Raw genomic sequence first — 14,273 nt, 5'->3', positions numbered from 1 at the left:
TAGAGTTTCGCTATGTTGCCCAGGCTGGCCTCAAACTCCTGGCCTAAAGCAGTCCACCCCTTTGACCTTCTAATATGCTGGGAGTACAGGCATGAGCCACTGCACCTGGCCAGAAAATTACCTTGTTGACGCCTTTTAATTCCTCTAAGCTTGTGGAGAACAGAGCTGTTAGTTCATCTTGTATCCCTATATTTGTTAAATAAGTAGATGATTTTTTTTTTCGGGGGACAGAGTCTCACTGTGTCGCCCAGGCTGGAGTGCAATGACACGATCTTGGCTCACTGCAACCTCTGCCTCCTGGGTTCATGCAATTCTCCTGCCTCAGCCTCCTGAGTAGAGCAGCAGGGACTACAGGCTTGTGCCACCACACTCGGCTAATTTTTGTATTTTTAGTAGAGATGGGGTTTCACCATGTTGGCCAGGCTGATCTCCAGCTCCTGACCTCAAATGATCTGCCCACCTCAGCCTCCCAAAGTGCTGGGATTACAGGCATGAGCCACCGTGCCCGGCCGATGAATGTGTTTTTAGTGTACCTAACAGATACGAAAGTTCAAAGGAAAAAATGCATATAATTTGAGGGGAGGACTGGTAAATGGTTTTTTCACTCCTTGGCCATTTTTGCTTTGTTTTCTTTTCTCCTTGCTGCACATGTCGCCGATCTTGAAAGAATGTGCTTTAATTTATTTAACATAATGATTTCATTTTGTAGCACCTTGGTAATTAAATTTATTACTCTTCCTTAGGAGGAACAAAGCCTGTGCTAGTTGCATGATTGCTTTTGTCTTTATTTGTAATCTTTTAGAAAGCAAGCACACAACCTTTCCACTTGGACGGTCATTACCAATTCTTGATAACATCTGGTTACTTAATTTGAAAAATGTGTAGCTATGAACATTAATGATGGACCTTAACCGAGTTTAAATTCAGACATACATAGGATCTGTATTAATCTCAGTCAACCCTTTCAAGCAGATGCCATATTTTGGGGAAAAGGAAATTGAAATGTACCAAGGAGCGGTAAGTTACATGTCACATAAATTGCTGCCTTATTTTGGGCTTTTATGATGCAGACATGGTTTTTCTTGAAGTTAGCAGTACTTTGCACTTTTCTGTTATGAACTTTTTAACTGGAGAAACTTAAGTGACTTTTTTTTATTTTTAATGATCTTTTTATTTTTTAATTTTTATTATTTTATTTTTATTTTATTTTTTTATTTTTTTGAGACAGAATTTTGCTCTTGTTGCCCAGGCTGGACTGCAATGGCATGATCTCGGCTCACTGCAACCCCCACCTTCTGAGTTCAAACAACTCTCCTGCCTCAGCCTCCCGAGTAGCTGAGATTACAGGCACACGCTACCACACCCGGCTAATTTTGTATTTTTAGTAGAGATGGGGTTTCACCATGTTGGTCAAGCTAGTCTTGAACTCCTGACCTCAGGTGATCTACCTGCCTCAGGCTCCCAAAGTGCTGGGATTACAGGCGTGAGCCACGACGCCTGGCCAATGATCTGCTTTTTAGAGCACAGCTCAAAAAACCTTAGGACTGTCTTTTTTTTGGGCTTTTTTGCTTTGGAAATTTATTTAATTGGATTTTGGGCTTTCCGGTTCGGGGTTTTTCTTGTTTCCCCTTTTGCCCCAAAATTTTAGGGATTAAAATTTGTTTTTGGTTAAAAATAGAGCAATGGGTACTGATTTGCAGAATCAGAACCATTGTTAAACTATGACTATGACTTGAACATGAAAAATGAATCTTGTATTCATTTTTGTCTTCAATCTTGTATTACTTCATTTATTAATTTGGCCCTGGTTCCTATTCATAATCAGCTCCATAGCCTTTCAGTTGTATAGTAAAACTGGAAGCTGTAATTCTCCTTAATATATTTTATTCTGTGATTCATCACTTCCCGAGGCCTCCCCATCTCTGCATCTTTTTCCTTTCCTTTTCCTTCCCTCTTTGCAGCAGAAGCACAAGAGCATTCATTAATCCTGACCCCTAAAAAGCAAACAAAAGAGAGCCCACACAAATTCATCAGTTGAAGTGGAAGGCAATTTACCCAGAGCAAGAGCCCACCCCATTGTTGCCAGATGAATGGTGCCGGTAGCTGGAGCCGAAGGAGGCTGCCACGCGAAAGACCTTTGATAATGCTGCCTTTATGGGAGCCCAGCACAAGCGAAACACTGTCAGCAGAGGCTGGCCCTGCCCTAGTACCCCGATCAGCAGGCACACAGAGCTGGCTTGGCGTCCTCGATGACAGCCAAGGCACTGTAGATGGAAATGCCGTGCATGTGTGTTTCTCTAGTTTTCTGAAAAGGGTTGCTGTATGCACGTCCCTTTTAGACCATTTATCTTTTGAAGTGTTCTCTTTTAAGGAAATGTAGAATTTCTTAAAAATATGCTTAATTTTACTGCTAATGGTAACAGATGATTGTAAAACTGGTATTTACTGAGTGCCGTGTACTATGTTATACTTGCAGCAATAGTAAAACAGCCCTGGTTGCTGGCTTTGTCATACCACCTATCTCCATTTCACAGATGAGGAAACTGAAGGTTAGAGAGGTGAAGTACTAAAATCTACTGAGTGGTGGAGCTAGGAGTTGAAGTCAGGTCCTAATGACTTTGAGAGTCTCAGGGGAGGGAAGAATCAGGTAAAGGAAATGCCCACTGTATAGTTTTCTCACAGATAGCTGAGAGGTTCAATAAGACCACAGATAGGAAACCAGTTTGGAAAATACAGGGTGACATGCAAAGGTCAAGTATGACAGTTCTGCAGCATTGAAACCTTACTGGGCAGTGACTTTCCCCCGTTGCCCATGGCTTTCTTTCCACTCCATTTCCTTCCATTTTCCATCTTCTTGTCTTTCTTACAGTCCTCTACTTTCTCATTTCAAAGAGTCATTAAAGATTGTGCACTTGAGACCAGAAACCCAAAATGATGGTAACTGAGAGGGGTACTAAGACCTAAGTTTTGGTGACACTCTCACCTAAGTGAGAACCTGACCTAAAGAGGGGAATTTTTAAACAAAATTATGAGATTCCATTGTTTTGGACTGATCTCATGCACTAGCATTTGGTCTGGTCTGACAGACCAGACCAAACGAACATGGAGTCACTCATGTTACATGTGATGTAATCGAAATTTTAAAGAAACAGACCAGGAGATACCAGCAGGGAGGAGGTCCCCTCTACTCTAACCCTTACAGAAAGTAACCTAAAATCTTTGTTCCCATCTTACAAACCCCACTGTTCTGCTATTTCTCAATGATATTTGAGAGCAAGTAAGTACATTTTTACAGTGGTGACAGAGTGACATCAGTGCCTAAAGTTTTGGTATTTCAAAATTGAGAGGATGACCAAAAGAGGGAAATTGGACTGGGCGTGGTGGCTCACGCCTATAATCCCAGCAAATTGGGAGGCCAAGATGGGAGGATCGCTTGAGTCCAGGAGTTCAAGACCAGCCTGGGCAACATCGTGAGACCCCGCCTCTATTTAAAAACAAAAACAAAAAAACCAAGAGAGGGGAATTGTTAAATTAAGTTTAGCCTAAAGCTGCTTCCTTGCATATTTTAAGTTTGGGCTAAATGTTTTTTTTCTTTTTTTTCTTTTTTCTTTTGAAACAAGGTCTCATTCTGTCACCCATGCTGAAGTGCAGTGCTGTGATCTTGGCTCACAGCAACCTCCACCTCCAGGACTCAAGTGATCCCCCCACCTCAGCTTCCCAAGCGAATAGCTGGGACTACAGGCGCACACCACCATGTCCAGCTACTTTTGTTTCTTTTTTGTAGAGAGGAGGTCTCACTATGTTCCCAGGTTGATCTGGAACTGCTGGATTCAAGTGATCCTCTGGTCTTGCCCCAGAAGTGCTGGGATTACAGACATGAGCCATCACACCCAGCCCTAAATGTTTCTCTGTACACAGTAAACTGTAGCCTAACCAGATGTGTAAACAAACTATAACCTACTCTTCTGCCAGTCACTGAGTTTTGGCCAATCAAAGGTGGCCAACAATTCAAACTGTGTTCAAATAAGGCAAACTCCAAACTAATCTGTAACTAATCTGGCTCTTTCTGTACCTCACTTCCATTTTCTATATATATATATTTATTTTTATTTTTTTTTAATTTTGTTTTGTTTTGAGATGGAGTCTCACTCTGTCACCAGGCTGGAGTGCAGTGGTGCAATCTCAGCTCACTGTAACCTCCACCTCCTGGGTTCAAGCAATTCTCCTGCCTCAGCCTCTTGAGTAGCTGGGATTACAGGCATGTGCCAGTACGCCTGGCTAATTTTTGTGTTTTTAGTAGATACGGGGTTTTGCCACATTGGCCAGACTGTTCTCGGACTCCTGACCTCAAGTGATCATCCCACCTCAGCATCCCAAAGAGATTACAGGCCTGAGCAAGGGCCGGCCCTCACTTCCATTTTCTGTATATCACTTTCCTTTTTCTGCCCAAAAATCTTACAGCATATGGCAGCGCTGGAGGCTCTCTGAACCTATTCTTGTTCCAGGGTGGCCTTGTTCACGAATCATTCTTTTCTCAATTAAACTCTGTTAAAGTAAAATAATAACTATAATAATCCTGTAGAATCCTAGTGTGTACTAGAAGTGCATTTAAAACCATATCCAGATATCTGCTCCTGACCATAAGGTTAAGGCAGAGATCACATATTCTGGCTCCTGCATAGGGTTCTTTAGGTGATCAGTCCTAGGCATAGCTTGCAGCTCTCCCTGGGTAGTTCCCCTTATGAGCGCCCTGCCTACAACATGGGAAGAACATTGGGTATTGGATACAAAGCCCCCTCATCCTAACCCCTCCCCACCAAGCTCTCATCTTCCAGAGCATGGCAGTGAGCAACAGCTTCTCAGCCAGGCCCCCTTTTCTATAGTAAGTCACTGCACAATAAAATGGATTGAGTAAATTAATCCAAAGATGGATTAAGTAAATTAAGCTTCACCTTTGTATATCACTCTACCTTTCCAAATTGCTTTCCCATCCATCATTTATACTGTGAGACTTGCAGCTTGGATGCTATTATTCCCATAATTATAGCTCACTGCATCCTCCAGCTCCTGGACTCAAGCTATCCTCCCACCTCAGCCTCCCAAGTAGCTAGGACCGCAGGCATGTGCTCCCACACCCAGGTAATTAAAAATTTTTGTGTGTGTGGAGACTAGACTCCAAGTCCTGGTGTTAAATGACTCTTCTGCCTCAGCCTGCCAAGTAGCTCGGAGTGATCACAGGCTAGGAGTGCTCTTTCTCCATATATACCCAACAAAGTATTTCTCCTTTTAGTAATTTTTGAGGTTGTGGTGAAGGTGCATGTCAAGAAATTGAATAAAGCAGGGCTGAAGTCAGCCTGAGAATTTATTAAGCATGGAAAATGTATTTAGTTTGATATTTGTGCGTAGCTAAGATATCCCATAAGATGAAATCGCAAACCCAGGAGAATATCTTAATGTGGTAGGATTTTTTTTTCCAATAGAGATGAAAGAAACTGGCCAAACTAGCTTATCCCTTTAAAGAACACACCTTCTTGCCCTCTTCTTATGGAAAGATTTAAGTCTTTTTTTCTGATCCATAGATAATCTCACCTAATTCCTTCTGAGGCCCCAGAATCTACAACGTGGCCTCTTCGAAAAAATTACATAGGAATTTAGAATTCTGGTAGAAGTCAGAGCTAAGTGTTGGGCAGGCCTCTCCTAAGACCTGTTGCCCGAGTGTCTGTAGAAACATTTAGAAATGGACTGTCACCTGCAGAGGCATGTATGGGTGGAAGGGTGGGGTGTTGGAGTGTCTGAAGACACTCCACATCCGGAAGGCTGAATCATGGATATGCCTACGGAAGACTCCTTCCAAATTCCGTCTTAATTTTGCGAGGGTGTAACCTTGATGACCTAGGAAATTTTATGAATTCTTGTATCATGCAACCTTTAAGATGTAATTATAGGCGTTGGAACTATAGTGCACGATTCATTTCCAAATTCAGAAAAAGAAATTTAATGTGTTGCCTATCTGACCATGATTTTGTTTTTGTTTAATTTTTATTATTTATGTATTATAATTTTTTGCTTTTCTAGGCACAGTATGAAAACCCACCACATATCTATGCCCTTGCGGATAGTATGTACAGAAACATGATCATTGACAGAGAGAACCAGTGCGTCATCATCAGGTATGAAAAGTATCCTTATCTGTGGCCATGGAAGATATGAGACTATGCTGTGGTTATGTATTTCGGTCGATAAGCAGTGGTTTTGCAACGGCTACTGATGTCACGGCCTGGTTAATGTGTCTGAGTAACAAGCAGGTTAGCTGCTTTATCTTGGTTTATTTATAACTCTATGTAATAGAGCTCCATACCATAACACTTTTGAGCTCCCCTGGGGTTGCAGTAAGTATAATAAACATATTTTCACTGTTTAGTCAGATGGAATCCTTTTCTCTAAGTCCCTGTTTTTTCTTTGCCTTCATAATTTAGTAGTTCATGTTTGAACATTTTTGGTGAACTTTGTCATTTGCATTGAATTTGGGGGAAGATTACTGGTAATGGCCGGCATTAGGTGTCTGTAACCACCTTTCATAATCCCTCTAGCTTGACACACGGCTCTGAGTCCTGCCTGGTTTTAAGTCAAGTTTGTCCAACCTGCGGGCTGCAGGCCGTGGGCCACGTGCAGCCTAGGACAGCTTTCAGTGTGGATCAAAGCAATCATAAACTTTCTTAAAACGTTATGAGATTTTTTTGCAATTTTTTTTTTAAGCTCTTCAGCTATCATTTGTCATAGTGTATTTTATGTGTGGCCCAAGACAATTCTTCTTCTTGCAATGTGGCCCAGGGAAGCCAAAAGATTGGATACCCCTGGCTTAAGTGCTTTTAAAATTCTGCTTACTTACAAAAATTAGCTGGGCATGGTGGTGCACGCCTCTAATCCCAGATACCAGGGAGGCTGAGGCGGGAGAATCGCTTGAGCCTGGGATGAGGAAGTTGTAGTGAGCTGAGATCGTGCCACTGCACTCCAGCCTGGATGACAGAGCAAGACTCCGTCTCAAAAAATAATAATAATAAAATAAATTCTGCTTACCAACTCCAGGTGGGGTGGCTCACACCTGTAAGCCCCAGAGTTTGAGACCAGCCTGGGCAACATGGCAAAACCCCATCTCTACAAAAAAGTACAAAAATTAGCCAGGCATCTGGTGTCATTTGTCTGTAGTCCCAGCTACTGGGGAGGCTGAGGGGAGAGGATCACTTGAGCCAGAGAAGTCAAGGCTGCAGTGAGCTGAGATTGTGCCATTACATTCCAGCCTGGGTAACAGAGCAAGACTCTATCTCCAAAAAAAAAAAAAGGAGGCTCATACCTGAGTGGAGGCCGAGACAGGCAGATCACTTGAAGTTAAGAGTTCAAGACCAGCCTGGGCAACATGGGGAAACCCTGTCTCTACTAAAAATACAAAAATTAGCCAGGCATGGTGGTATATACCTGTAGTCCCAGATACTCAGGAGGCTGAGGCAGGAGAATCACTTGAACCAGGAGGTGGAAGCTGCAGTGAGCCAAGCTCATGCCACTGCAATCCAGCCTGGGCAACAGAGTGAGACTCCATCTCAAGAAAAAAAAAAAGCTCTGCTTACTATTGTGAGTATTTTCAAACACTAGAAAGTATAAGCATCCATATTCGCATCACCTAGAATTTGACAGTTCCCAATTTTATCATACATATTTGTGTTCATCTCTTTTAGTTAATTTTTCTGAGATATTTTTGAAAAAAAAAATCTTTTATTTTGGATAATTACAAATATACACAAAATGAGAAAGAATAGTAGAATGTGTCCCTGTATATCTGTTATCTGTTTTACACTGTTATCAGTATATGGCCAATTCTGTTTTATTTGGTCCTCCCATTCTGTCCCACTTGATTACTTAAAGCAAATCCGGTAGGGCATGGCAGTGGATTCATTTCCAAGGTCAAGAAAAGATTACATGTAATACTAGCACTATGGGAAGCCAGGGGGCAGGAGGATCACTTGAGGCCAGGAATTGGAGACCAGCCTGGAGAACACAGCAAAGCCTGTCTCCATAAAAAAAATTTTTTTAATTAGCTGGGTGTGGTGGTGCACACCTGTAGTCCTAGCTACTAGGGAGGCTGAGGCAGGAAGATCACTTGAGCCCAGGAGTTTGAGGTTACAGTGAGCTATGCTTGAACCACTGCACTCCAGCCAGGTGACAGAGACCCTATCTTTTTAAAAAAAAAAAAAAAAAAAAAAAAGCAAACCCAAAGATCCCCTTTATTTGTAAATAATTAGTATGTGCCTCTAAGAAATCATTCTTATCACACCTTAAACATGAAGAATTCTTTTATAGTATGTAATATTATCAGTATTCCAATTCCGTTGTTTTCCTATACTTTCTTTTTTATAGTTAGTGTGTTTTTATTTAGGATCCAAACAAGGCCCATACACTGCACCTGATTGCTATGTCTCTTACGTCTCTCGGCTTTTAACAATTTTCCTTTCCCCTTTTTGTTTTCTTGGGTTTGTTAAAAAAAAAAAAAAAAGTTGTTTGTCCTGTAGATTTTGCTATACAGTCTGGTATTGCCTAATTGTATCCTATGATGTTGCTTAAGTATTCCACTGTCCCCTACTTTTTCTGTAAATTAATAGTTAGATATAAAAACTTCATCAGAGGCCGGGTGCGGTGGCTCACAGCTGTAATCCCAGTGCTTTGGGAGGCTGAGGCGGGCAGATCACAAGGTCAGGAGATCGAGACCATCCTGGCCAACATGGTGAAACCCCATCTCTACTAAAATACAGAAAATTAGCTGAGCATGGCAGCATGTGCCTGTAGTCCCAGCTACTTGGGAGGCTGAGGCAGGGGAATCGCTTGAACCCAGGAGGCAGAGGTTTCAGTGAGCTGAGATTGCGCCACTGCACTCAAGCCTGGCGGCAGAGTGAGACTCTGTCTCAAAAACAAAACAAAACAAAAAAAACTTGATCAGACTCAGATTCCTTTTTTGGCAAAAGAGACTTCATCAGTGATGCTGTGCACTTCGTGCCTGTTGCTCTCTCTTCGTGTGTCCAGATTGTCATTGAACCCATCTGTCATAAATCATTGTTTAATTAGTGGTTGAAAAATCGTTGTTTTCTAATTCTGTTATTTTTCTGCATTTATTAGTTCTTTTGCTTGGTCACCTTGAAATAAAAACTATGTGGGAAATTTAGACAAAACCCTGGATTCATTGCCATTACTCACCTGTTTTCAAAACAATGAATTGTTGCCCTAGCAGTCTCCCAAGGTAATGTGTTTTATTTTCTGTATTATTCCAAACTAGTGGACTTTTAATATTGTACCTGTTTAACTACATTGCAGCTGTACTTTTCAAGGCTGGAATGATCCTATTGTTGAGCTGTGACAGTCTTTTATCTTAACTCTTATGTCCTTTGGACATGACCCCAGTAGGCTCTGTTAGTTTCCTTCTTTAAGACCTTCTAGCTCATCTTGTATATTTCCTATGTAGAATCCACTGTCTCTCTGGGGGCCTTGGTTCCTTTCTTTTCCTTTTCTTTTTGAGACCAAGTCTCATTCTGTCACCCAGGCTGGAGTGCAGTGGTGTGATCTCAGCTCACCACAACCTCCGCCTCCTGGGTTCAAGCAATTCTTCTGCCTCGGCCTCCTGAATGGCTGGGATTATAGGCATGCACCACCATGCCTGGCTAATTCTTTTGCTCTTTTTTTTTTTCTGAGACAGAGTCTTGCTCTGTCACGCAGGCTGGAGCACAGTGGCGTGATCTTTCTTCATTGTAACCTCCGCCTCCCAGGTTCAAGCAATTCTCCTGCTTCAGCCTCCTTAGTAGCTGGGATTATAGGTGTATGCCACCATACCTGGGTAATTTTTGTATTTTTTGTAGAGATGGGGTTTCCCCTTGTTGGCCAGGCTGGTCTCAAACTCCTGACCTCAGGTAATCCACCTGCCTTAGCCTCCCATATTGCTGGGATTATAGGCGTGAGCCACTGCGCCCAGCCTCTTTTGCATTTTTAGTAGAGACAGGGTTTTACCATGCTGGCCAGGCTGGTCTTGAACTGCTAACCTCAAGTGATCTGCACACCTCAGTTTCCCAAAGTGCTGGGATTACAGGCACGAGCCACTGCACCCTGCTGGGCCTTGTTCATTTTAATGGGAAATGGCGTTAAAAGACCACTAAACTGGGTACCAAGAGTGCTCGCTGCCCTGTGTTGTCAGTGCCTGTAGTTCTTTGAAAGGAAAAATCTAGGGAATATGAGCTTTTTAAGAGAAAAATGAAATTGGAAAATTGTTTTCAATTAATTTTTAAGATTTCAGAGTTTTTATCTCTTTGATTTTAATTTTTGTATCCCATTTCTCTTATGCTGAAAAATCTTAGTTCCTGATTACGTTAGCAATTATTTGCATTGCATTGTATTTTAGACAGAATAAGTTTGTTAATGCTTTTAAAGTAACAATACCAATATTAGTAGCAATACTGAATTGATTTTAAAATTTCTTTGTTATTTTTTGTCCAAATACCCAATATTTACAGTCAAAATACTGGGTTTCATAAAAGTCACTTAAAATAATCCTTTTCTATGTCAACCTGACCTATAGTTGGGTTCATTTATTTCATTTTCAATTTTAGTTGTTTAGCATTTTTAAATGTAATTTTGTTTTTATAATTATGCAAAACATTTACATGGTTCCAAAGTCAATACTGTAAAACATGAGCACTGAAGCATTTCAAGGTAAATATATATCTGAAGTATTTGGAGGCAAATATAGACTTCATGACATTTTACCCCTAAATATTTCCACAAGCATATTTGAAAAATTGAAACATTTTCTTACTAATCCCAAGACCATTATCCTAACTCAATAATTAGTAGTACATTTTCAACATCTAAAAACTACAAACTTCTCTGATAGTCGCAAATGTCCTTTTCTGCTGGTTTATGCAAATCAAGTAATGATGAATGCATTTGGTTATGAATCATAAATGTATTTTTATCCTACCACAGTTGCCCTATTACTACTATTTTTTTCATGACACTGACTTTTTGAAGAAACCAAAACTAGTTTTCCTACAGACATCATTTACATGTGTCTAATTGCTTCTTCCTGGTCTCACTATACTTATTCCTTCGATTGGATTGTCTACAAATTTAAGGTTATATCTAATGACTTGATTAGATGCAGGTGCCAGTTAAATTGTGTGAGGAGGAGCACCTGGGTCATGTTGCATTCGGTTGCTTAATAGGCAATGCTTCTGTTTGACACTAAGCAGAGGTCACCAGCTACTAGAGAGGCAGGTGTTTTCCTAACTGGAATTTAATGAGGGTCCAGGATGAGTTTTCTGATAGAGTCCTCTGCCATTTCTCCTTCCTCCCATTTTCCCTCTTTTGGGTGTGTGCCGAAACAAGCGGGATGGGAATGGTCTTGTTACGTGAGCTTGCCAGTCTGGAGGCCCCCTCAGTCTTCTGCAGCCCACGTGTCTCCCTCCACCTGCCACTGCAAGGTCCACTGGCACTGAAGCGGGATGATGCCCACTTCCAGATCCTTGTTTCCAGTTGTTCAGGTGGTAGAGATTTCAAGGAACCTGCTCCCAAGGATTTCTGTTGCAGTGGCTGTGCTTTCATTTAGGAGATGTGCTTTCATTTAGGAGCTACCTGGAGTTGGACCAAACTTCAGGTTAAGGGCACAGGCCTCCAGTAGACTGCCCTCCCTGCAGACATCAGCTACATGTTCAGGGCTCCCCAGGCCACCCTTATCAATTCACGGGTTCCCACTGCCCTCCTCTGCCACCCCGCAGGTTCAGTAATTCACTAGAAAAACTCACAAAACTCAGAAAAGCCCTACACTTAGGATTACAGGTTTTTTCCTGGCAAAAAGATACAAATTAGAGCCAGACAAAAGAAGAGAGGCTGAGGGTGAGGTCTGGGAGGGTCCAGAGGTGGATCTTCTGGTTTTCCTCTCCCTTTGGAGTCATGGACGGCGCTACCTCCTACTGGTGGTGAGGTGTGACAATACTCACAGTATTGCCAACCAGAGAACATCACCTGAGCTTCTGGTGTTTGGGCTCAATAACGCACTGCCTGCCTGGCCCGCCTTCAGTTTCCAGCTGCTCTCGAAGGCTTGTGCAAACACCTTTAGTTTCCAGTTGGAGGTCAGAATTGTGATGCTATGTCCCAAAGCCCCCAACATAAATCACATCATCAGACTGTCCTATGGTCAAAGCCCCCAAGCAAGCAAAAGCACTCCTCTTAGGTAGGACACTCCAGGGGCATAGACATCACCGCCCAGTCACCAAGGGCAAAGGCCTGAGCCCTTGAGTTCATTCTCTTCTGCACCAGGGCTGTGGTTTGTCTGCTTTGAGAAAGCAAATTGGAAACCTCTGGCATGCCGTCGTTCATGCTCACCTGACCCTGGGCAGCACATCTCACACCTGTCTGGGCCTTGACTTTTTCACCTGTGAAGGAACTGAATGACTAGATGACCTTTGAGGTTGTTCTGGTTTTGGAACTCTTCCTTCCAAATAATTTTGGAGAGGAGGAAAGGCAGGGAAATCCTGTTCTGGGTGGAAAGGCCAGGTTTGTAGCCCCTGACACTGGATGGGGCAGGTGCTCCATCTGTTAGGGGCTGAGTTGAATGGTGCCTTTTTTTTTTTTTTGAGACGGAGTCTCGCTCTGTCACCCAGGCTGGAGTGCAGTGGCGCAATCTCCGCTCACTGCAAACTCCGCCTGCTGGGTTCACGCCATTCTCCTGCCTCAGCCTCCCTAGTAGCTGGGACTACAGGCACCCGCCACCAAGCCCAGCTAATTTTTTTTTATTTTTATAGAGACGGAGTTTCACTGTATTAGCCAGGATGGTCTGGATCTCCTGACCTCGTGATCCACCAGCCTCGGCCTCCCAAAGTGCTGGGATTACAGGCGTGAGCCACCGCACCCGGCAAATGGTGCCTTTTAAAATGCATTTGTGAGCAGAAAACAAACAAACAAAACCATTTTCCTGGAGGCTGGAAGAGAAGCCTGGTGCTCGTGCTGAGGGATTCTGGCATGGCTGGAAAGACTAGGAATCTCTGGTGTCATTTAATTAGGAAATAAAAAATGAAAGATGACCTAATTTCTATGGTGTTGTTTTAGACTTCCACCTCCCAATTTCCCTGGTGTGACCTTGTCTAAATGACACTTTAGATGGCATAATGCAGCCCTTAAAGGCGGTGTTTTTAGTTTCCTCTCAGTCTTACTCATGTTTTCTAATGCAGTGGATACGGTGACAGGATGGACTGGCACCTGACCATTTTGAGACTAGAAATGAGTGTAACAAATTGGATTTTTTTTTTTTGAGACGAAGTCTTGCTCTCTTGCCGGGCTGGAGTGCAATGATGTGGTCTCGGCTCACTGTAACCTCTGCCTCCCGAGTTCAAGCGATTTTCCTGCCTCAGCCTCCTGAGTTGCTGGGACTACAGGTGCCCGCCACCACACCCAGCTAATTTTTCTTTTTTTTTGTATTTTTAGTAGAGACGGGGTTTCATCATGTTGGCCAGGATGGTCTCGATCTCTTGACCTTGTGATCCGCTCGCCTCAGCCTCCCAAAGTGCTGGGATTACAGGTGTGAGCCACTGCGCCTGGCCACAAATTGGATTTTAAAAGAAATAAATCAAGGAAGGAGACACCCTGCTTTCTCAAGCACAGGGCTCCATGGAAGCCTAGGTCCATCTACCAGCTTGATTTATCAAAACAGCTGGAGTGGAGTAGCCTTGGGTAGACTGAGCCGCCAAGCAAACTCACAAGGAAGTGTGAATCAGACCCCAATTCATTGTTTCATAGGGAGAATTCTGCCTGTGGACAGCTGATTATGTGCCCTGGTATACAGTCCATGAAGGGAGCTAGATTACCACAAGAAGGCTGGATAGAGGGGTGAATTCTGAGCGAACAGATGATCATATTCACTAATATCGGCTCACAGCACTCACCTCTATCTGGAGATGTGAACACATGAACTAAGGGTGTTGCTCTAGTCTGCAGAACAGTCCTTTTTCTTGGAGAAAACATCTTATCTCTGCTGTTTACTTTCCTGTCCTGACTCTGCTGTAGGTCAACCCTGTTTTGTTAACCTACAATCTCTCCTGCCAAGCCCTGACATCTATTAGGCTAACTTCTAGTCAGGAATAAACACCTGGGGTTGACCTTGGATATTTCTTATGCCTTCCTCCTTAGCCCACTGGCAGACAAATCAGGGAGAGTGGCTTCTATAGATGCCGATTTTTTTTTTTTTT

General features: G+C 42.8%; 1 protein-coding gene across 1 annotated transcript in view; it reads left to right on the top strand.

Moving 5' to 3' along the window:
* The window catches only part of MYO1E (myosin IE), a 172,691-nt gene that overhangs the window by 15,639 nt on the left and 142,779 nt on the right, over positions 1-14,273 (top strand). The window contains exons 3-4 of the mRNA XM_011983206.1: positions 928-1,017; positions 6,076-6,170. Of these exons, the coding sequence (XP_011838596.1) occupies positions 928-1,017; positions 6,076-6,170 (185 nt within the window). The remainder of the gene's footprint in view (positions 1-927; positions 1,018-6,075; positions 6,171-14,273) is intronic.

This window comes from Mandrillus leucophaeus, unplaced genomic scaffold (genome assembly GCF_000951045.1).
Source record: "Mandrillus leucophaeus isolate KB7577 unplaced genomic scaffold, Mleu.le_1.0 Scaffold247, whole genome shotgun sequence".
Taxonomy (NCBI): domain Eukaryota; kingdom Metazoa; phylum Chordata; class Mammalia; order Primates; family Cercopithecidae; genus Mandrillus; species Mandrillus leucophaeus.
Note: the sequence above shows the minus strand (reverse complement) of the source record. Positions and strands in the feature narration are given on the sequence as shown.